Source organism: Myotis nattereri (assembly GCF_964212035.1).
Source record: "Myotis nattereri genome assembly, chromosome: 1".
In the NCBI taxonomy this organism is placed as follows: Eukaryota; Metazoa; Chordata; class Mammalia; order Chiroptera; family Vespertilionidae; genus Myotis; species Myotis nattereri.
This window is the reverse complement of record NC_138075.1, coordinates 29628989-29654372: the sequence shown is the minus strand read 5'-3', so window position 1 is coordinate 29654372 and position 25384 is coordinate 29628989. Positions and strand designations below refer to the sequence as shown.

General features: G+C 35.6%; 1 protein-coding gene and 1 pseudogene across 10 annotated transcripts in view; both read left to right on the top strand.

Moving 5' to 3' along the window:
• The window catches only part of GPHN (gephyrin), a 435000-nt gene that overhangs the window by 222545 nt on the left and 187071 nt on the right, over window positions 1-25384 (top strand). For all 9 annotated transcript variants that reach the window (XM_081088057.1, XM_081088055.1, XM_081088059.1 and 6 more), the window contains one exon: window positions 14043-14137. In XM_081088057.1, the coding sequence (XP_080944183.1) occupies window positions 14043-14137 (95 nt within the window). The remainder of the gene's footprint in view (window positions 1-14042; window positions 14138-25384) is intronic.
• Window positions 21193-22706, top strand: LOC308532366 (histone H4 transcription factor-like; annotated as a pseudogene). The gene has a single exon. The product of its transcript is annotated as a histone H4 transcription factor-like (transcript).

Sequence of the window (25384 nt, the reverse complement as noted above, 5' to 3'; positions counted from 1 at the left end):
GGGGTGGCGCCGCAAACTCCCCATCGACCCTGCCTTGAGTGTGACAGGGGGTGGTGCCCCAACCCCCCAATCGGCCCTACCCTGAGCATGGCTGGGGGTGGCATCGCAACCTCCCAATCCGCCCTGCTCTGTGCATGACAGGGGGCGGCGCCCCAACACCCCAATCAGCCCTGCTCTGAGCCCGACCCGTGGCTGCACCTAGGGATTAGGCCTGCCCTCTGCCACCTGGGAGCAGGCCTAAGCCAGCAGGACGTTATCTCCCGAGGGGTCCCAGACTGCAAGAGGGCACAGGCCAGGCTGAGGGACCCCCTCCTCCCCCCCCGAGTGCACAAATTTTTGTGCACCGGGCCTCTAGTATACACACATACACACACACACACTCAGTAACTGCACTGTGCTGGGACCTGGGAACACATGGACAGAAAGTTATGATCTTAGCATTCTGGGAAGTTACATTATAGGTAGTAAATAGAAAGAATCTATATAATAAAAGCCTAAACGACTGTTATGGCGGAACGACCAAAACGACCGGTTGCTATGATGTGCACTGACCACTACAGGGCAGATGCTCAATACAGGAGCTGCCCCCTGATGGTCAGTGTGCTCGCACAGGGGCAGGGCCACTCAGCCAGAAACCAGGCTCATGGCTGACAAGCACAACTGCCACAGTGGGAGCCTCTCCCAACTCCACGGCAGCACTACCAAATGGTGGCAGCAGTCACAGTGGGCCAGGATGATTGTGAGCGGCACGGCGCCCAACCCTGTTTCAGGCTCCTCCCTGGCCGCCTGCCACTTGGTGCACTGCTACATCCCCTGAGGGGTCCCAGACTGCGAGAGGGATGTCTGACTACTGGCTTAGGCCCAATCCCAGTGCTGTTCTCTGTACAAGGCAGTCAGTCTGAATAACTCAGTGACTCAGGGAAGCATAGGGAACTCGGGGTGAGCCTGCCTCTGCTCTTGACTCACCTACTCGATGGTGTTCACAGGACAGACTATGGTGACCCAGCCTGTGCACGTGCAGCAGTTGCTGAAGCTCAAACAATAGGCTGTGCAGCAACACAAGGCCATCCAGCCACAAGCCGGCAGTCGGACATCCCCCAAGGGGTCCAGAACTGCAAGAGGGTGCAGTCCAGGCTGAGGAAACCCTTCCCCCCCAGTGCATGAATTTTGCGTACCGGGCCTCTAGTCTATATACCAGTATATAAAAGCCTAAACAACCTTTTGACTGTTCAACCAGTAGCTATGATGCGCACTGACCACCAGGGGGCAGATGCTCAAAGCACATGCATGGAAACATGGAACAGACTGATGAACCTCAGTGGGGAGGGGAAGCGGGGTGGGGGAAGAGATTAACCAAGATCTTAAATGCATACTTGAGGTCGGATGCATGAATTTGTGCACCAGTGGGGTTCCTAGGCCTGGCCTGTGGGGATCAGGCGGAAGCTGGCAGTTGAACATTCCCTGAGGGGTCCTGGATTGCAAGAGGGCGCAAGCCAGGCTGAGAGACCCTACTGGTACACAAATTCATGCACCAGGCCTCTAGTTAGATAAATAAAATATGACATGCTCATGAATATAGTAGTGTTGTGTGTGTGATAGAAGCAAGATATAAAGTTTGCCTGAGGGAATTAGAAAAAATTTCAAAGCAGTGTTACTGGAACTGTTTTTGTTATTGTTATTTGTATTATTTATCTTTCACTTAAATTTACAAAAAACACACTAACAGTATAGTTATAACAATGGATTTTCAAAAAACGAACATATACTCACGTAAACAGCGCCTTCCAAATCAAGACACCAGAATGTTAAGAGCATCCCAGAGGACTTTCTTGTGCTCCTTTTCAGTTACAGCCCAACTGTCAAAAGTAACTACTCTTCTGACTTTTAGTATTATAGGTGTTTTTTTTACTGAACTTTATATAAATGAAACCATATAGCATGTAATCTTTTGTGTCTGGATCTCTTGCTCAATATTATGTTTTGTAAAATCAATTAATATCATTATATGTAGTTGTTCATTCTCATTAACATACAGTAATTCATTGTAGAAATAATCCAATATTTATTAATCTACTGTGAAGAATTTATCAATTCTATGAAGGCACAATGGCTGAAATCTTAACTCTTCCAGTAGATCAGTCGGGCTGCAGACTGGGTTTGGAGATGGAAGTGGCAAAGAGAGAACCTAGAGATGTAGATAGGGTCAAATTATGGAGACTCTCTGTGTCATATAAAAGGCAATTGGATTTTCCTGTGGAAAGAAATTAAGATTTTTTGAAAGATGTTAAATAGCATTGAATTTAATGATGTTTGAAATTCAGAAAGACCACTTTGGCAGCAGAGTAGAGAATGGGTTGAATGAGAGTAAACGTAGTTATAACACCAGTCAGGTTATTGGGCTATTCAAACAAAAGATGTTGAGAACCTAAATGCAGGCGAGATTAGAAGGGATAGATGGCTCTCTCAGGATAGAATTTATAGCACTTTTTTACCAACTGGGTATGAAGATTGCAGAGGATAGTTTTCAGAGCCAGCTTTCAAAAACGTGTGTGTGTGACTGAAATACAAAATCTGAGCAATGAAAAATAAATAGAATTCTACTCAGTAATTACAATTGAATTCAAAATAATGTCCAAATTTATCTTTAGTATTCAAACTTGTAGAAGAATAGATATCATTAGTTGAAAATGAATAAATTGATGGATATCTTTATGTATAATCTGTAGGAAGATTGGTAACAGTCTAGACTGAATAATGGCATTGGCCTTTTTTTTTTTGTTTTAATTTAAAACTCCATCTTCCTTTTTTTTTGTTTCAGATTTCACGAGTTTTACTTTCCACAAAATTTATACACTTAGTCATGAATAAAGTTGTTTTTAGCTCAGGAAGAAAAAATGAAACACAGTGTGTGTGTGTCTGTATGTGTATGTGTATGTTAAAAGCAAGAGTGGGGAGAGGGAAGGAAGAAAGGACTTAAAATATTGCATCTGTATGAATAAGAAGGAAATTTTCTGGAGGAAATTGAGTTCCAGTTGTTATTTTTAGATGGGACAATTACTGTATTTGAATTGGTTTGTGTATGCATTCCTTAAGAGAATAAAGCCAGTGAGTCAGAATTCCCAGTAGCATCACTTCAAAGATGTATTGATTGCTACCTAAGATAGTGGCAAAGCTAGTTGCCTATTTGTGACCTAGAGAATGAGTACAGTTAGCTTTTGGTAACATAGCACTGCCTATCAGTGTTTTGGAAGATGAAGAACGTTAGCATTTTTTTAAAAAAAAGTTGTAAACCCTTTTTTTTATAGACATTATTCACCTAGAAAATCCAAAATAGTCAATTGAAAAAGTATTAGAATCCAGAAAAGTTTTTAATGGCGGCTAAATACAAGAGTATTTTCTTTTTTAAATAACTATAGAATAGTAGTACTTAAATTAGGAACAACCCACTAGAAAATATAATGGAAAAATGTCTTCTTTGCAATAGAAAAAAAGAAAGGAAACTTTATAATGCCTAAGAATAAACAAGAATTTTGCCAGCTTTGAATAAACAAAACTTTATTAAAGGACATACAATATTGTTTGAATGATTAGGAAGTCATGCCATGTTCTTAGATGCAAATATTTCTGTGAAATTGTCGATTTTCCTTAAATTGATTGATAAATCTGGTATAATTCCCAATTGATTTTGGGGAGAGTATACAAAGTTGAATCTAAATGTCATTTTAAAAGAACAGATCTAAGAAAATATCTAGTAATTTTTTTTAAGTTAAACAATGAGAGGGCTTTATCCAGTCAGATGTAAAAACATAATATAAGGCACTGTAATTAAACATTTGGCACATTACATGAAAACAAAGTTAGAGATAAATCCAACCAAATGATGTTTTATTCATCTCAATATGTATAAAATTGGAATTTAATACATTATAAATATGACATTTCCAGACATTGGAGGAAAGAAGGATTATTCAGTAAAAGGTATTCAGAAAATTGGATATCCGTTTTGGTCGAGAAGATTGATCATGCAAAATAAACTACACATGGACTAAACATTTAACATAAAAAACTATAAGTTTATGATTTTTAAATTAATAGGTTATGCTTATGATCTCTAGGTAAGAGAAACCTTTCTAGTTGAGACATGAAACTCAGAAAATATAATAAAAATACTTATAGAACCTCCTATATAAGCAATTTAAAACTTCTTCATGGAAATATCAGCTAAGCAAAAATTATTACAAATGTCAAACTTAAAAGTGAATATTTGCAATAGATTTAACTGCCAACAGTTTAATATTTTCAATATATAAAGTTTTCTTATAATTCAATAGGAAGAACAGTATAGAAAGTAGGCAAAGGATATAAACAGACAATTTGCAAGCGAAAAGTTGTAAGTTGCTTTTAAATATGTACTTGTTATAATTGGTAATAAATGTACCTTTAAAAATATTATGTTGTTTTGTACACACCAATTAAATAACTTTAAAATTGAGATTGCCTGGAATAGGCAAGGTTTGTGTGAAAAGCACATTATCGTTTAGAAGATAAATTGGTACCATGTCTCTGTAGGGCAGTCTGCAATGTGTGAAAAATGTCAGTGTAATTATATAAAAGATATCCATTTCATAAAGGAATAAAGCAGTTTACAAAGAGGTATGGTCTAAAATAATCATTGATTTGGTACTTTGAAAAACCTTCCCACTATAGAAAAACTTAACCCAGTAAAAGGACAGATCCTCTGAGGCATACCCTGTAAAATGACAGACATTGTCAGTATTTAGATTCACATTCTCCCCCAAAATTTATGAGTTGGAAGTCAGAGCAGCAGGGAACATTAGCCACAACTATAGGAAGCCAAGACTTGGGAGAGACAGAAGGTGCCCTGGGATAGATGACTGACTAGCAGCACTGCTGGTGAGACACTTATCCTTGGATTAGCAGCAGTGTGTAAAGTTCATCCTGGGATTCCCTGAGACTGAGAACCTGTTGGAGGCTGAAGTGGAAACTGACAGTGAAACAGAAATAATATTTCTCCAAAGGACATTTCCCCCAGTTTAATTCAGCAGTATTCTCAACAGATTAAGATAAAGTAATGAATGTACTACTAAAACTTACCAATCACAAGTCAGCAAAGCAAAACCATTATTCAGTAGATGGACTGAAAAACATGACAACTGCTAGAACTGTCAAATACAAAAGTCATCTAAGAATTAGATGACTGTTGTCATTTATTGTTCATACTGGGGAACTTTTGTTTAGGACAAATGCTATACCAGACAGGTTTAGCAGACACAACAGAAACACATCAAACTGTCCCTGGCAAGCCAGGATATATGTTTAACCTACCTATGGTGAAATGTCCAAAAGAACAAAGAGAGACTAACAAAAATAAGGACATAAGAGATCATCATTTATGAATGAGCAATTTTGGGGGGAATGGGATTCTTAGAAATAAGAAAATGCAAGTCTAAAAAATCGATGAACAGATAAAACAGCAGATTAGACCAGCAGAAGAGAGAATTCGCACACTGAAATATCTATCTGAGGAAATTACTATTTTTCCAATTCATATTGGAAAAATTACATAGAGAGATGATTTAATGGGAATATAAGAGAAACATAGGTTTGGAGAATGAAATGAGAAATACCAAAGTGCATTCATCATAGCCTCAAAAAGAAAGAATAAAGGCAATGATTTTTAAAGTAACCAAAGAAGTACAAATCACTTATATAGGAACTAGAAGCCCAGTGCACGGATTTGTTCATCTCTTTCCACCCTCCCTCCTACCCACTTCCCTGTGAAATTCATCAGTCTGTTCCATGTTTCCATGCCTATGCGTTGAGTGTCTACCCCCTGGTGGTCAGTGCATGTCATGGCTACTGGCCAGTCATCCAGTCTGGTTGCTTAGGGTTTTATATATATAGATTTGATTTAGATACAGAAAGAATTAATTCCTAAGTGTGTTATATACTTTATATACTTTAAATCTAGTAATCATATTTGACTGTCTTAATTTACTAATATTTAAATAAAATAATTATGTTCCAAAAAGTGAATTAAATATCTAAGATTGTATTATTTTCTCTTCCTAATGTATTCAATACTTTAAATTTTTCTAATGCTACCTACTTTCTCACTTTAATGATTTGGAGACCAATTTTTTAAATCTTCATCACATAATAAAAATAGTATATTTTTAATATAAAAATAATATATTAAAATTTTTATTCTTACATAATTTGGCCTCTCACTTATAATAATTTTACTGTTACACTTAGTTGAAAAACTTTGGAAAATCTTGAGCACAATCCATAGAACAATCTTAATTTGTCAGGATTCAAACTCACTCATTTTGAGCCTCATGTCATAGTTATCCATAGTTTAATCAAAAACAGTGCCCTTTTATCTTTAAAGATTTATGTTCAGAATATATCATATTAGACTCAAAATATATTGTTCTGAGGTAGCACCTGAGTAATTTTGAGATTACTTTTCTGTTATGATGAGCCATAACATTAGGCATTTGTTTTATATAAGCTTTACTGCTTTTAACAGACTAATATTTTGGATTTCTATTAATTGCTATTTATTTAGCTTTCTGACTACCTCTGTGATGACACAAGAACAGTTTTATAAATAACTTTAAGAATAGAACTACATTTGCCTTGATTTATTTAGGCCAGATTTATTTTGAGATACTGAAAATTAATAGCCATATATATATATTTTTTATTCCATCCTTTTGAAACAGTACTGTTTCTCTCTGATGTTTTCTTGTCATTGCTGCTGGCAGTCAGACTGGTCAAGAAGATTAAGGAAAATATTCCTTATATAGACTATCATTTTGTAATATAAAAAGGTTTACAAAACAGAATTTGCGGAAGCTGAGATATATGAAAATTATTCAGAGAAAATTACAAAATGTCTGATAGCTTCTGGTCAGTCTGCATTAACAAAAGAAGAAGAACTTTTGGAAACTAGGATGTGACATAATCTAGTGTTGTCATCCCCTCCACCCCCCACATCCCCACCTATTTTTTTGTTATCTCTTCTTTCCCTAGAAGCAAATTTTGTTAGTATAGAACTTTGCCCTTCCTATTAGTGTTGAACAAAAGGGCAGTTTCCATTTGCTCCACTCAATGTTCCTGCTTTGGGTACCCTCTGCTCTTAGATACTTGATTTTTATTCTGTGAAGACATGACCTGAGTTAACACTGTTCATAATTATCTTAATATAAAATAAGATAATTATATTAATTGCTTGGTTATCAAATCTTTAGGTTTGTTTTATAAACCTGAATTGTTAAATATCCTTTATTGGGTATTCTTGTGAATTTAGTTTGGTTCTTGCATATCTTGAGCCATACTTAAGGGTACAGTTTCTAGAACAGATCATATCATTCAGCTAAAATGAACATTAAGGTAGCATCGAAAGAGAAAATGTTATAAATGAGCAGCCTTAGGCATGCATGTGTATGTTTATTTAAGTGTTAGTAGGGATGTTTATTTCCACCCATTTTGACTAGGTAATGAGCAGCCAATTTCTTCCTCCTCAGTCCCACCAGTATCCTAATAAAGTCAACTCTTCAGCCTATAGCCCCAGCCTGAGAACTCAATTCCAGTCCTAGAACATGTGTACATATGTGCACACACATACACATACATTAACCTTAGTTTTATGAAGTGCAATTTGTTGTTGTTGCTCAAGGATAGACTCTATTTTGACTTCTTTTAAATCTCAAACTTGAAGATGACATAGACTTTTTTTGGATAGTGACCTACCTTACTCTGAGCACCGTCGTCTGGAGGTTCTGAAAGAGTCTGGGATCCTCAGATCTCAAATTACAAATCTTGATTCTAAGATATCAGCCCAAAATTCCATGCGTAAAAATATGTGTGTATATATGTGTGATAATTAATTAAATTAATTTTTAGATAAAGAAGGAAAACAATGTGAAAAGTAACCGGGTAAAGAAAAATGTTTTTAAGCTAAGGAGTATTCATCACTGTATACTCAAGTTAGTTATTTCACAGAGGTTGGGATCTAAATGTTAGCAAAGAGGATGAGATTTTTCATAGGTAAAGTAACTGTGATGTAGTATTATTATAGAAAGACATATTCTCAGTAACCCAACAATTTGTTTTTACTCTAACATTGAAATAAATCCTTTTGTTGAATCAGATAAATTGCTTGGCTTGTTTTAGAGGCCATGTTATATAAGAAATACTTACCTTTGAATATCAGAACCTTACTTAGAACACTGATATGTTAACTCAGTGATGCTCATGGGAACTGAGGTGAACTGGAGAAACAGTAGACTTAACTCAGCATCTCGTGCTCACTGCAACGTGTTCACTAAATGGAATAAAAGATGAAGTTGGCTACAGTACTTAAATTTTTACTCTTTTTTTCTTGCTTTCTCTCTATAATTATACAGTCTCCCTGATCTCTTATCATAACCAGATATTAAATATTGTACAACTTTGAAAAACAAAATAAAGTATATCTATTTTGAAAAGCTTTCTGCTTCTTCCAGGAGTGGAAGAAGATGTAAATATTTAAGAAGCCTAAAACATTATCAACCAGATCATATCTTCCAAGTAAAACTGGGATAACTACCATTATCCTGGGTAGCATCTTCACCTGCTTGTTGCGTATGTCTGACTGCTTTAGTCACACTGTTGTGAGACAGTGATGTGTTATGATTGTTTGAAAGGTGTTTGCAACTAATACAAAATTACAAAATCTACAAATGAACGTTTAATTAATTAAATTAAATTTAAAGCTGCCCTTATAATAATGTGTCTCTTATTTCATTATGCTCTGTTTCTTAAATGAGAGGAGAAAGATGATTTATATCTAGTATTCCTTGAGCATACTTAGGAGATAGTCATACATTTAAATTTTATATATCATGTCTTTGTAGTCCTGAGGGAAAAAATGTATTAAAAATAGCTTCTCTGTACCATAGTATACTTAAAGGGTCAGGCTCTAAACTGTTAGTTTATTATAACCTCTTTTTAAAGTGTAAAATAAAATTAATATGTTTGCCCTTTAATGAATAGAGTAAGGAAAATTTAATTGGATGGCATTATACTGCTTATTTTTACCAAATTTATCTCCTCACTAGGTCTACATTTTGCTCTTATGAAATATCCTAACATTTATTTCAGTCTACTTTACAAAGTTGAATATTATAAGGTGATCATGAAGATTAGATCAAGTAGTACACATTATCATGACTCAACCTCATTACGTCTATCCGCAGTGTGTTTTTGAAAGTGTGGTCCTCTGACCATCATCACAAGCATAATCTGTTATAAATGCATATTTTGAGACTCCAGTCAGACATTCTGAGTCAAAGTCTCAGCAATCAGTGTTGTTCAAGGCCTCTTGAAGATTCAGATGTACACTACTGTTAGAAAACTACTCCTCTAACTGATCCTACCTTGATAGCTTTACATTATTAGTAGCCATTAGATGTTGTTTCAAAGATATTCTTTGTTACTTAAGAACAAAGAGCAGAGAGCACTGTAGTAATTGTTAGAATATTTTATTAAACCTACATAGTTGAGTAACAAGCATGTAAATATTAATACAAATTATGGTTTGTTAATAAATATCTATAAAGTAAGTAAAAGTGATTTTTCACAATCACCAGGAATATAAGAAATTTCTACCCATTGACATGTAGCTGCTATGTGTCCTGTACTTATTTAAACATGACTGCTTTTTAGCAATAACATTTTTTAAGGTCATTTTTTTTTCTGTGAAGTTAAAAATGGAACTCAATTTCATTGACAAGTTCCCTGCCTATCGAATTATTGTTGATGACACTCTTTTCTTGGAACTTGAGCAGTCTTTGAAGCATCTTTCTGACTTAAATGTTATCTTCAAAGTGTCAAGGATAAAAAAAATAAGATCACAGTAAACAAGTTTCCGTAGGAGTATGAATTTTTAGAGTTTAGAAAGTATTTAGAAGTTAAAGATAAAATGTCTTATTAACAGGGAATTGCTAAATCTAATTAAACATCATTATTTTAGACACTACTAGTTCAGAAAAGTTTATATCTGAAGTAGAAATATAAATTTCTACTATTGCTCAAGGAAAAAAAAATTAGCAATCAAATTAATGTATGAGAAAGTAGAAACATTAAGCTAATTAAGAAAAATGGTTTTAAAGTTGTAATGGCATCCTTTTTTCCATTAATTATGAATAATCTATTAATAATGAATGATATCTATTAGTACTTGGACAATAAAGGCACATATAATCTTCAATATCTATAGCATACTAGTATATATGATTGAAAGGATAAAGCTACATTGTTAAAACTATGCTGCCGTTTGGATTTTTAAATAATTTAGATCACTTTTTCCTGTTTTATCCTCTTGCTCTTTTCCTTCTAATTGTGCCTTCACCAGCTCTTGCCCTCTTACACTTCTTCCAATTTCCACTTCATTTGACCTCTTGTTCTCTTTAGATTCCACTATTTCAGTGTTCTGCTTCCTGCCCCCCACTTGTCAACATTCTAAGATTTAAGTTCTTGCTCTCCATTCTCTTTTCCTTCACCTTTGGTTCTCAACCACTGTCTCTAGGTTTGGCTTCTGGTTTTTGTATTATTCCTGTTCTCTAACTGGTGAGATCAAACCTGCAAGGATGTAAGGCGAATTGGAAGGTAGAAGCATAGAGAGAATTGACATGTATTGACTATCTACTCTGTGATAGGTGATTTACTTATATCATTTACTTCTCATAAGATGTAGATATGTTTTACAATTATATTCATTTTATTCATAAGTACACTAAAGCTCAGAAAAGTTAAACATTTTGTTGTAATGCACAGAACAATTAGGTGATAAAGCCAAGTTTCAAAGTATATTGGTTCATTTACTCATTAATTCTTTTATTCAACAAAAATTTATTGAATACATATAGTATATGTTGGATATTGTGCTAGGTGCTGCAATATAGCCAGCCCTTATTCTCATCTACCTTAAATATGTAGTGGCATTGTCTGATCTCACAGATGATGATTTTACTGCTATACCAAACAGCTTAAGAGGAAAAAGAGCCCTAGCCAGTTTGGCTTGGTGGATAGAGCGTCGGCCTACGGACTGAAGGGTCCCAGGTTTGATTCTGGTCAAGGGCATGTACCTTGGTTACGAGCACATACCCAGTAGGGCGTGTGCAGGAGGTAGCTGATCGATGTTTCTAACTCTCTATCTCTCTCCCTTCCTCCCTGTAAAAAATCAATAAAATATATTTTTTAAAAAGAGGAAAAAGAAAAAGGAAATAGAAGGTTCTGATGGTTCATAGAAAAGATGTATTTGAATAGATGTAAGAAAGACCATATTTGTGCATTACTTAGGGATACTCTATTGAAAAGTTGCTTTTTGTCTAGTCCTAGAGAAAGTCTGACAATCTCCCCATCACTACCGTGAGCACCGGTGCCTTTTAGTGACATCACCATAGTATATAATTTCCTTTTCTGTTCTGTTCTAAAATATACAAAAATTGTGTCTATAAGCCCAAATTCTCTAAAACAGCAGTTCTCAACCTGTGGGTCACGACCCCTTTGGGGGTCGAACAATCCTTTCACAGGGGTGGCCTAAGACCATCGGAAAACACATATGTAATTACATATTATTTTGTGATCAATCACTATGCTTTAATTATGTTCAATTTGTAACAATGAAATTGGGGGTCACCACAACATGAGGAACTGTATTAAATGATCACGGCATTAGGAAGGTTGAGAACCACTGCTCTAAAAAGTCTTCAGAAAGAATTAACTGTCCTCCCTAAATTATGTTTGGAAAAAGATAAAGATCTTTGTATAAAAAATTCATTAATCTATCCATTTATCATCCGTATATTTATTAATACACTAAAAATAATTAAGATGGTTTATCCAAACACATAGAACACAACTTCTAACAAGATAAATGTGAAAAAAAAGGGCAAGGAACAATAAGATGCAATTCGGTTGTGTTCAGGAAGCATACTAAAACAGTATCCACAAATTTTCCTCTTTTCTAAAGGACAACTTAATTCACAAGCATCATAATTTAAAAACAAACTAGTAGCACAGAAAAAGACCCATTCTTAGTTGTGACACTTAAGAGGAAATTTCTCTATCGATTATCTTAAATAGGATCACAATGCAATGTAGTGAACGGTGGCCTCAGATACTTTGTGATGTAAGTATGAGTCGCACTGAGCCATTGCATTGGCTTCAATTGCATGCCACAAAAGCAAAGTCCAGTAAAACGATTCTTTGAAAAGTGAGATGAGGCAATCAAGGTAAACCACTGTGATCTGACCAAATTCAATTGCATATTTTAAGAATATGTAGAAAATTTAATGAATTGCATATTTTTTAGGTAATTCTCAAATATAATTTGCCCATTGAGTTTTTTATGTACCAGTTAACAGTGAGTTTACACAAACTCTTATAAGGTTGTTTTCATTAGTGCAACATCAATGCATAGAATACAACCTAGTACATAGGTGTTTAATAACTAATATGGAGATGGATAAGTGCTGTGCTTTAAAGTATTTGTTTAAATGAAAGACTTCTCTCAGCTACACGTTGATATTTTCCCTTATCTTTAAATAAACTATGCTACTGTACTTTGGAATACATCCTTATAACATGGAAATAGTGTTTCTTCTCAAGAGACCTCAAAATCATACCAGACAGATTGAATTTGGAAAACAGAAGATAGATTCTGATAATGCTAGCTTAACAATTTTTAGCTATACATTTAAATGAAAGTAATTAACTTCTAAATTTAGGAATTTAAGAATTTCCTTTCTCCTATCTGTTGACCCTCTATTTTTAAAGCACAATTTATTGAAAAATATTTTGGTATATTAGTTTCCTTTAAATGTCTGCCATTGTAAAGTATTGAATTATGCTGGGATTCAGTAGACCAGTAGATGACATCAATTCTAGTTGTCCTTTATTCTGTATAGGTATAAGGGATTAACTAACAATTAATCTTAAAAGTTGACTGACATCTCTAACACATACTCGGTGCATATTAACTGCTTTGCCCAGTCCTCATTCTACGTTTTTCCCAGAGCTACAATCTAAGAATATCTCTCTACTTCTAATGAAATATTGAAATATAAGCCTTTCTCCATAATTTACTTTTTATTTCATTTGCATTTTTCTTATTTATTGGAACACTTTGTTTTGCAAGTTTCACTTTTGTAATGCCCCCAAGTATTGTAAGCTATATTTATAAAAACAGAGGATTAGGAATTAATTAAATCATATATTTCACTCTCTAGTTTTAGCCTAACTCATATCTTTACCATCACAGAATAATATATACCTAATTTGATTTACCTTTAGAAAATGAAATATTCCTATCTCCTTCATTAGCTTATTCCAGGTTTAAACACACTTGTCTTAAAAATGTTCTATCTTAAAACTTGTTATATAAATAAAGCCTATCACTTTTATTATTTTCAAAGTAGATGGTAATTCATATTGAAGATATGGAAACTAGAGGGTTTTTTTCTACCCAATACATGGGAAAAGTTGACTGATGACTTCTTGAGTTCCTTTTAATTATATCATAAAAGTACAGAGCTAGGAGAGATACAAAATGATCGCAGGGTTTCAGGGAGGGACTAATTATTTTAAGAGTAATAGACAAAAATAAATTTACCCAAATTTCTTACCCTTAGAAATCTATTAAGTCCTTATAGCAATCTGGGACTTTCTCTTAAAATTTAGGTTATTAGGCAAGATGAGACTTTTATCAAATACTTCAGAATTGTAAGATATGAGAAAGGTCTGCTAATGTAAAAGTTCCCTGGATGTCCTGGTCCTCGGCTTTTATTCAGTGGTCCCAAAGAACTGAGTCTTGCTGCCTTAAAAAAAAAAAAAAAAAAGTCTGAAGAACTACAAAGTGTGGTTTAGGAAAAGCATGGTTTATACTTACATTGAAGTTAATTTTACTACTCTGCATTCCTTCTTTTTGGCTAGTTTCACTCAGTCTGCTATTTAATCTTTAATTACAGGCCACAAAAGAAGTAATAGAACGGGAAGCACCAGGGATGGCCCTGGCAATGCTGATGGGATCACTTAATGTTACACCTCTGGGCATGCTCTCTAGGTAAGAAAGTCACCAAAATGTTGCAAATAAAATTAATTCCATACTATTAATCACTACAATAGACTGATAAACCCAAGAAACTTGAGTTATAACAATTAAGTTTGCCCCATATGTTCCCGAGAATTAAGTCTTAGTTTCCTGTCCAGTCAAATATTGGACGTTAGTTTCTTTCAAGATTTTTCTTTTTGCATATTTAAAGTTTTAGAAAGTACTATATTACTGCTAAAAGTTGTCAATCCTAACAACAGAGAAGAGTCCAGTTTATTAAGATGTAAAACTATTCTTTTTTGTGATTATCTGCAATCATTAATTAATATTCATTAATTGCATTCAAATACTAATTTGATAAAACTAAACAGTAGAATTTCTAAAATTAAGTTGTTCTCACAAGTTACTAACTTTTATTCCAATTTGTAATTAGATTTATTGCTATCTGGTCATGAAAAAAGCTCAATTAATAGTATATTATTATTTTATTAAATTAGTGTATTTAAAACTATGCTTTTGCTGACATAGATGTTGACATCCATCACAATCTAATTCAGTGATGGTGAACCTATGACACGCGTGTCAGAGGTGACACACGAACTCATTTTTGGGTTAATTTTTCTTTGTTAAATGGCATTTAAATATATAAAATAAATATCAAAATTATAAGTGTTTTACTATGGTTGCAAATATCAAAAAATTTCTATATGTGACATGGCACCAGAGTTAAGTTAGGGTTTTTTAAAATGCTGACACACCGAGCTCAAAAGGTTCGCCATCACTGATCTAATGGTTTATTTATTTATTATTTTAGCAACTCTTAGATTAAAATCTTCTTTAATGAGGACAACATATAACATATCATTTAAGTTAAAGACAGAAGTATAAATTAGTGAGAGTCTGTTGATTTAATGATTTGATTAAATAGACAGTTGATCTCAGAGCAACCTAAAAATACACAGCAACTTTATAATATAAGCATATCACAATCATTTATAGCCATTTATTGACCCTATGTGCAATATGAATATATAAGTAAACATATGCATTTAATGCTTAGATACAATGCTCTTTCTTTTACTTCGACTAAGTTTATATCCCATGAAGAGAAGCCACTTGAAAATAACTAAAAGGAAATATGAATGGGTCATTAGATACTGTATTCCCTTTATTCCCTTTGCTATCACAAGTACTATATGGGAATATTTTAGTAAGAGCAAAAGTAGAATTAAAGTAGAATGATAGAGATTTTAAACTTAAAAGACCATGCTGATCTTTAAGGAACTTATATTAACTCTTTTATTCTGTTGGGGATTTTTTTTTTAGCCTTTACTTATATTACTATAGATATGAGGTCTAGAGTCACATTTAATCCCTTTTCTCTATGGAATTAAGTGTAGTTATCTGTGAACATATAACTCTTTCTTGGAATAAAAGGAATATAGTTAAAGAATTAAACTTCATCTCTTGTTAATTCTTTTATAATGTAAATTCTATTTTGGCAGGCATAGTAATACTCTATTTGACAGGCCCATATTAACCATTAGGGATACTAAGAATAGAAAAAAATATGTAAGGCCTTGTCCTTAATGATCCCACAGTTAACCTGGAGAACTTGTTCTTTGCAACTGTTAAGGTAATCCTTAAAATTTTCTATAGATTTCTTGATCCAGTATAGAAATATTACTTTTTGTCTTATTGAAAGATTTTTCTGGATTAATTCCTTTTCCATCTTTTGAATCCACTGGACTGAGCACTGGACTGCTAAGTAAGTGGAAAACTAATCAACAGGAGCAGATTCTAAGTACTTTGTATAAGGTCATCATCATTAAGCTGTGGACTTTGAAAATTAAAACATATACACATCAGGGTAACAAATTCTTCTGACTTTTCTTTCTGTTCATTGCCGACTTAACTGAGAGTTTCCACAGATTTGAAACAGTTCTACATGAGTGGAAAAGGAAATTGTAGAATATTCCCATGAATGTTCATTTTTGGTGCTTTTTAAAGCCTTTTTTAATTCCTATTTTTATTTATTTTTTTTTTAAATATATTTTTTATTGATTTTTCACAGAGAGGAAGGGAGAGAGATAGAAAGTTAGAAACATCGACGAGAGAGAAACATCGATCAGCTGCCTCCTGCACATCTCCCACCCAGGATGTGCCCGCAACCAAGGTACATGCCCTTGACCAGAATCGAACCTGGGACCCTTCAGTCCGCAGGCCGACGTTCTATCCACTGAGCCAAACCGGCTTCGGCTAATTCCTATTTTTAAAACAGCCATAATTAGATTGATGCTTCCTTTTGATAGCATTTTTACCTTGTATGTACTTTGGACTTTGCATATAATTCTATTATAACACATGCTGTATTGTAATTATTTACAAACAGTCCTCGGGTTACATCAGACTCGACGTATGTTGTTTCATGGTTACATCGCCATCTCCCATTTATTTGTAAAAAAAAAAAAATGTTCCGTCATTTCGACATATGTTCATATGTGCTTTATGTTTTTTATTATTTATTTACCACAAGTAAAGGTCAGGAATTGTTATCTTTCTTTTAAATATTTTTTACTGTTTCACTTCATTACTGCTATGTATGTGCTCCATGTGAGTGACGTAGGTGCTTATGTAGGTGGGTTCCAACTTACGGCGAAAATCACATTACATCTGTAGGAACGGATCTCCGACGTAGCCCGAGGACCTACTGTACTTTCTTGTCTGTATTACCTAATTTGTATAAAACTCCCAAGAACAGGAGCTTTGTCTTATTCATTTTTACATCCTCACCCTACAAAACAACTTTTAACACATAGTAAGTACTCAAAAAATATTCATTGTTAAGGTTATTTTTATTGATAAATCAATACATCCTAATTCTAATAGAATTTTTTTCAAGGTAATCTGTCAAGTTGGTGCCTTGCATTTCTGTTTTTATCTCTAGAGAGCAGAATTAAATAAAAATACCTTTCAGAATCACCAAATCTTTTCCAAATTGTTTTTATCTATTTGATTACTTGATATACTATAGGTTTTCTGTACAAGAAAGTTGGAAGACAGTATCAAGTACGTATTAGTTAAGAGCATCATCTCTGAAGGCAGATGGCTGGCTTGGGTTCTATTCGGGCTCTACTACTTCCTAGCTACTTAACATCTGTTTTGTTTTCTTATCTGTATAATGAGGATGTTAATAGTACCAGTGTTCTTGAATTAAGTGAGTGAGTCCATGTAAAGTATTTAAAACAACAACTGATTTATAAGTCTTATTTAAGTGTTAATCATTGTTGTTGTATTTTTATTGGTTGGGTGTTCTAGTTCTTAAACAAGTCTGTTGGAAATACCTTCTAATAGCTTTCTTTCATTTGAAAATGCCTTTATTTTACCTTTATTCCTGAAGGATATTGTCACTAGATGTAGTATTCTGGATTGACAGCTCTTTTTTTTTCAGCACATTAAAAAAAAAGTTTCACTGTTTCCTGCCTCCATGATTCCTAACAAAACTTAAGTGATAAAGAAAGTTATAGCTGTAAATGCTTACATTTAAAAAGAAAAGTCTCAAAACAACCACCTAACATTGTAGCTTAAGGAACTAAAGAAAGAAGAATGAACAAAACCCAAAACTAGAAGAAAAATGAAAATAATAAAGATTAAAGCAGAAATAAATAAAATAGCAAATGGAAAAAGCAATACAGAAAAATTAACTAAATCAAATATTGTTTCTTTAAAAAGATCAACAAAATTGGATAATCTAGATGAAATGGACAAATTCCTACAAACACAAAGCCTAGTAGATTGAATCACAAAGGAATAGAAAATCCAAATAGATCTGTAACTAGTAAGAAGACTGAATCAGTAATCAAAAACCAACCTACAAATAAAATGCTTGTATCCTACGGCTTCACTAATAAGTCTACCAAACATTAAGAAATAATGGATACCAATCCTTCTCAAACTCTTCAAAAAAAATTGAAGAGAAGGGAACACTTCCTAACTAATTCTATGAGGGCAGCACTACCCTATACCAAGGAAAGACAAAAAAAACTTCAAGAAAACAACAGACCAATATTCTTTATGAACATTGATGCAAAAATATTCAACAATATAAAAGAATTATGCACCATGATGAAGTGGGATTTATATCTAGAATGCAAAAATAGGTCTTCATACAAAAAAACACACAAAACAAAACAATCAATATACCATACTAACAAAATAAAGGATTAAAAACACTGAGTAGCTCAATTGATACAAAAAAATTATTTGACAAAATTCAGCATGCATTCATGTTAATAACACTTAATCAGAAATAGAAGGAAACTACCTTAACATAATAAAGGCCTTATATTAAAAAACACACAGCAAATATCATACTCAGTGGTGAAAGACTGAATGCTCTTTCTCTAAAATAGGAACAAGACCAGGATGCCAATTTTTGCCACTTAAAAAAAAAAAAAAAAAAGCTATTGGAAGTTGTAGTTGGAGCATTAGGCAAAAATTAATTAATTAGTTAATTAATGAAATTCCAAATTGGGAAGAAAGAATTGAATTTATTCCTGTTTGACTTAATCTTCTATGTAACAAAAACCCTAAAGATTATACACACACAGCCCATTAGAACTAAGAATTATATTCAGCCAAGCTTAAGATACATAATCAACATGCATTTGATCAACATGCAGTTGTGTTTCTATACATTAACAATAGCATTTAAAAGAATAAAATTCTTACTCATTATCTTGATCAAGGAGGTGAAAGACTTGTACACTGAAAACTACCAAACATTGCTGAAAGAAATGAAAGACTTAATTAAATGGAAATCCATCCCAGGTTTATGGATTGGAAAATTTAATTATGAAAATGTCATTACTACCCAAAGTAATCTACAGATGTAATGCAGTCCTATCAAAATACACATGGCAACATCCTTTTGCAGAAATAGAAAATTTTATTCTAAAATTTATAGAAAATCTCAAGGGACCCCAAATAGCCAAAACAATATTGAAAAAGAGCAATAAAGTAGGAGGACTCTCTCTCCCTGAAATCAAACTTATTAAAAAGCTACAATAATTAAAACTGTGGTACTGGCATTAAGACAGACCTTTTTAAACCAATGGAATAGAATAGAGAGGTCAAACCTGGCTGGTGTTGCTCAGTTGGTTGAGCAGTGTGCCATGCACCAAAAGGTTACTAGTTTGTTTCTCAGTCAGGGTATATGCCCAGGTTGTGGGCATGACCCCAGTAAGGGCATGCAGGAGACAACCAATCAATGTTTCTCTCACATTGATGTTTCTCTCTCTCCTTTCCTCTCTCTTTCTAATGTCAATAAAAATATATTTTTTAAAAGAGGATTTTAAAGAAGAGAAAGAATAGAGAGGCCAGTTATTTTTGAGAAGGGTACTAAGACAATTCAGTGTGGAAAATTATAATCTTCCCAAATGGTGTTGGGAAAATTGAATATCCACATGAAAAGTATGAAGTTGGCCCTATACCCTACACCATATATTATAATTAACTTTAAGAGAATCAAAGACCTAAATGTAAGAGTTAAAACTATAAAACATGTGGAAGAAAACTTCAGGGGAAAGCTTGATGACATTAGATTTTGCAGTGCTTTTTGAATATAATATCAAAAGTAATAAAATAAAATATAGACAAGTTGGACTTTGTCAACATTAAAAACTTTGTGCCTCAAAATACAATATCAACAAAATAAAGTGACAACCACAGAATGGTAAAAAAAAAAAAAAAAAAAAAAAAAAAAAAAAAAAAAAAAAAAAAAAAAAAATTGCAAGTCATATATCTGATAAGGGTTTAACATCCAGAATTTGTAAAGGACTCCAACTCAAAAACAAAACAAACACCCCAATTTAAAAATGGGCAGAGGACTTAAATAGGTATTTCTCCAAAGAAGATATACAAATAGCCAGTAAGCACATGAAAAGATACTCAACACCAGCAATCACTAGAGAAATGCAAATCAAAACTACAATGAGATACCACTTTACACCTATTAGGATGGCTGTTATCGAAAAAAAACAAATAGAAATTCAAGCACTGGTGAGGGTGTAGAGAAATTGGAACCCTTGTACATTGTTAGTGGGAATGTAAAATGGTGCAGCTGTTGTTTAAAACACTATGGCCACTACTCAAGAAAATTAAATATAAATTACCGTATTATCCAGCAATTCCACTTCTGGGTTTATGCCTAAAATAACTGAAAGCAAAGACTGGAACAGATGCTTGTACACCAATGTTTATAGTGTTATTCACAACAGCCAAAAGGTGGATGCAACTCATATGTCCCTTTATGGATAGGTGAATGGATAAACAAAATGTGTTATGTATCAGTACATACAATGGAATATTAGTCTTAAAAATGAATGAATTTCTGATACATTATACAACATGGATGATCTTAGAGATGTGCTAAGTAAAGTAAACTAGACAAAAGGACAAACATTGTATGATTCCACTTATATGAAGTCAAATACATAGATATAGAAAGTAGAACAGTGATTACCCAGGATGGGAAGGGTGGAACATGGAGTTATTGTTTATTGGACAGTTTCAGTACAGAATGATGACAAAGTTCTGGAGATGTATAGTGATAGTTACACAGCAGTTTGAATGTACTTAATGCCAATGAACTGAACATTTAAAATTGGTTAAAATGGTAAATTGCATGGTATGTATATTTCACCACAATTTGAAGAAATGCTTTAGGATAGTAAATACAGCATCCATGGAATGCAAATTTTCTTGGTATATTGCTACAATACATCAGACACAGCTTCCATTCAGCATCATAGGAAGTACATCAGGTTGCAAAAGACAAGTGAGACAGGTTTGGGATGAATAACTACTGCAGCACAGGAAAGCTGGTACCTTTTCCCTCCTCTCAACCCCGTAAATATTTTTTTTTATGTACTGTAGTCCCATAAGAGTTTTTTGATAGCTGAGTTCCATCGTCATAAGCCATATAATAAACAATCTGGGCCCTTCCAGAAATGGTCAGGGCAGAAGGAAAACTGGAGAGACTAGGAGCTGAGGGGCAAGTGAAGGCCATGCTGCCCCCTGGGAGTTTCCCAAAAGGAGAACCTGGACCTACAGTGTGAATGGGGTCCTCCTCCTCCTGTGTTTGGCCATGTAGGAGTTCTGTGAACACGTCACTCAGCTCCTGCAGAAATACCTGCACAGCTTGGGGAAGGAAGAAAAGGATGAGGAGGAGGATATGCTGGAGGAAGAATACCCCTGCATATGGCAGGAGTGTGGCCTTTGCCCTCTGGTCAGTTGTGCTGACCTTGTCCACCATGTCTACTACCACTGCTACCATACCAAGCTGAATCAGTGGGGGGCTGCCAGCCCTGCAGAGCCAGGCCAACTTCAGCCCTTGCATTTGGACTTCCACAGCTACAACATGACCTGACATCCCTGACCACTTCTCATGTCTGGGAGCACTGTGAGAGCTCCTTTAATAATCCTGAGTGGTTCTATTGGCATGTGGAAGGGCACAGCCTGTGCTGTGAATACAAAGCAGTTGGCAAAGACAACCATGTGGTGCTGTGTGGCAGGAAAGGCTGTACCTGTACCTTCAAGGACCACTGTAAGCTTCATAAGCACCTCTGTAGCCATACCCAGGAAAAGGTGGTGGCCTGCCCCACCTTCAGGGCATGTTTGACCAAGTTCTTAGATCACATCTATTGCCAGACCTCATTGGATCAGCAATGCTCCCAGTGCTCTCACTGTTCCATGAAATTTGTGACAGGTGTTGTGCGACCATATGCATAACCATGTGAATCCCTATACCGTAAGTGTCCTCTGTGTGATATGATCTGTCTGCTGCCATCCTCCCTCTGCAACCACATGCACTATCGCCACAGTGAGGACTGGCCTTTTAAATGTGACTGTTGTAACTTCAGCTGCAAGAATCTACTTGACTTCTGGAAGCACCTGGATACCCATAGCAAGGAGCCAGCCTACAGGTATCATTTTGAGAACTGCAACTTTAGTGCCCGAGCCCTCTGCTCTGTCAAGTCCCATTACTGAAAAGTGCATGAAGATTACTCAGAGCCAAAGTACAAATGTCATGTGTGTACCAAATGCTTCACAAGGTGCAACAGCCTCACCATGTATCTTCATAAGAAGCACCAGTTCAAGTGACACTTGAACAAGGAACATGAAGACGGCTACATGCGGCTGTAGCTAGTTCGCTATGGAAGTGTAGAGCTGACACAGCAACTGCTGTGGCAATCACGACAAGGATTGGACCTGAGAGTATCACTGAATGAGAGCAGCCTGCAGAGCATCATTCTAAAATCAGCATCAGGGGAGTCAGGACCCCAGGAAGACGTGGAAGAGGAAAGCAGAGGTAGTGAGGGGATAGCCCTCTCAGCCTCTCAGGACACCTCCAGAACTGTCATCCATGTGGTGAATCAGACCAATGCCCAAGAGATAGTCTACTATGTGCTGTCCAAAGACACTGGAGAGCCCCCCACACCCAGCACCCAAGCCCCCCTCAGGGATCATCATGGAAAAGTTTCAGGGAATAGCTGAGGAATCAGAAGTCCAGATGGTCTAAAGGTGATTGAACATGACCATTCCTAACCCAGGCTTGGGTTTGAGCCAGGCTGGTGGCAGTGCCCCTTTGAGCAGTCCTTGCCAATGGATGCCTTTTGGAGTGGTGCTGAGAGCAGTGTGGTCCACTCTGGGCCTGACTTGCATCATTCAGCAGACTCTAAGGCAGGGGTGGGCAAACTTTTTGACTCGAGGGTCACAATGGGTTCTTAAACTGGACCGGAGGGCCGGAACAAAAGCATGGATGGAGTGTTCGTGTGAACTAATATAAATTCAAAGTAAACATCATTACATAAAAGGGTACAGTCTTTTTTTTTTTTTTTTTAGTTTTATTCATTTTAAACGGGCCGGATCCGGCCCACGGGCCGTAGTTTGCCCACAGCTGCTCTAAGGACTTTCCTTTTCTGCCAGACCATGTTTTTGTGGGGATCCTAGGAGTTTGGACTTTTTGAGGAGGACACCCTGGTTGTATATATTCTTGTAGATGAAGCTAGTAGCAGACTTAACCATGACCCCTAGACATGCTGGATTAGTGATTAATATCCTGAGCTTGCATCCATTCCCATCTTTAGGGTTTCTTAGGCCTAGGGATGACATGTAACTAGGCCCTGCAATGGCCCTTTCATCCCAACCAGTCAAGACAGTGTGAACCAGGCATCCATTTCCCTCCAAAGGATTCCTCCTACAACCCAAGGACTTCCATGTTATTCTGAGGGATGGGGCTGGGGGCACTGAGTGTGTATATGTGCTTCTGCTGTTACAAAAAATAAACAATCTTAGTAACATGGTTAAAGTTCCTCATGGTATCTTCAGATCCTTGCACAGCAACTGTAGTACAGCTTTAGTTCAGAAGCATCTAGAGCACAGGATCAGTTTAGTGCATTTTTTTAAGTAAGCAGTTTGACCCAGAATTATCTCTTTAATTATCTCCTTGACTTTGGAAGGGGTCGAGTCCAGCTGTTATCTCCTCAATACCATAACCACATAATGGTATAGGTTTGGATTACTTGTGTAATCTGAAAAACATCAAGTAAAGGAAAATTAAATTTAAAGTGTCTCTGTGTTGGAAGTGTCCCAAATATTGGACTGACATAAATCCTGTCTTCATGAATTATACTTCAACCTAAACCTCAAAGGTTTGTCACAGATAAAATTCTACAGAAATTAGCAGGTCACCCACACAAGTATCAAGGCACATTAAGGAGTGAGAGATCTGAAAGACTTAAAACCCTGGTGTCAGACAGAATAAATAGAAATAAGGTAATATATCTAAGAGAACTAAAAAAGAAGCTGGAAAATTATATTCAAGTAGCAAGTCGTTTTAAAAGAATGAAACATATTTAGATAGGTAAAATATAATAATGACAAATATTAAACTAAATAGATAGATTAGATTGCAGATTATATATAATTGAAGAGAGAATTAGGGAACTAGAAGAAAATATTTGAAGAAATTATCCAGAATACAATTCAGATTGACAGAGACATAAAAATTAAGAAACATTGAGAATACAGTGAGAATATCTATATATATAAAAGCCTAAGTGTCCATCTGACCGTCGGACTGGTAGCTATGATGCGCACTGACCACCAGGGCCAGACACTCAATGCAGGAGCTGCCATGATGCGCACTGGCCATTTTAAAAGAAACGGCACCGTGGACTGGGCACCGACAAACCAACACTTGGCTTCCCCCAAGCCAGACACAGGCTCCTCCACTACCCCAGAGCAACAGCCCACCAAGTCACAGTCAACGCTGCCAAGACTCCATGGTGCAAAATGCGGCCCACCGCCCAGCCCAGCCTGGAAACAGTGGCTGTGGGTGCCAGGTAATGACATCATGTAACAACGCCCGACTAGCCTCCTGGGAGTTTCTTTAGCCCAGGGACCCGACTTGCTTTATAGCCAAGTGCAAACATTTCACAGTTTAACCAATGTCTGTGAAGTGTTTTCCCATGTCTCATCTCATTTGATCCTCACAGAAGTCCTGGAGTAGGTAGATAGGAGACTTAGTAGAATCCTATTTTCTTTTCATTAGCTGGAAAATGGAGATTTAGAAAGTTTAAAAACTTGACCCGACTGAAAAGAAGTAAGAAATGTTGGACCTTGAAAATGACTTCAGGTTTTCTCACTATGCAGAATATAGTCAAACACTGCCACAGTTAGATATTACACCCTTTGTTCTCCCTTCATGATCTACAATAATAATCTACTTCATAGCCCTAGCCAGTTTGGCTCAGTGGATAGAGCATCGGCCTGCGGACTGAAGGGTCCGAGGTTCGATTCCAGTCAAGGGCACATGCCCGGGTGGTGGGCTCGATCCCCAGTGTGGGGCGTGCAGGAGGCAGCCGATGCATGATTCTCTCTCATCATTGATGTTTCTATCTCTCACTCCCTCTCCATTCCTCTCTAAAATCAATAAACATATATTTAAATAAATAAGTAAATAATCTGCTTTGTGTTGATATTTACTGCTGTGTTGCTGACAGTTATCTGAAAGAGAAGTTTGGGTGCTTCACTGTGCTGGAAAAAGTTTAGCTAAATCAGAAAGCAGGTCTAATTAAGCAAGTTATATATATAAAGCTCTCGCGGACGCCAATTGCATGCGTCTGTTTCCATCTGTCATTCTCAATTGTGAATTTGGTTGACACTTCTATTATAGAGAAAGGGTGAATAGTGATT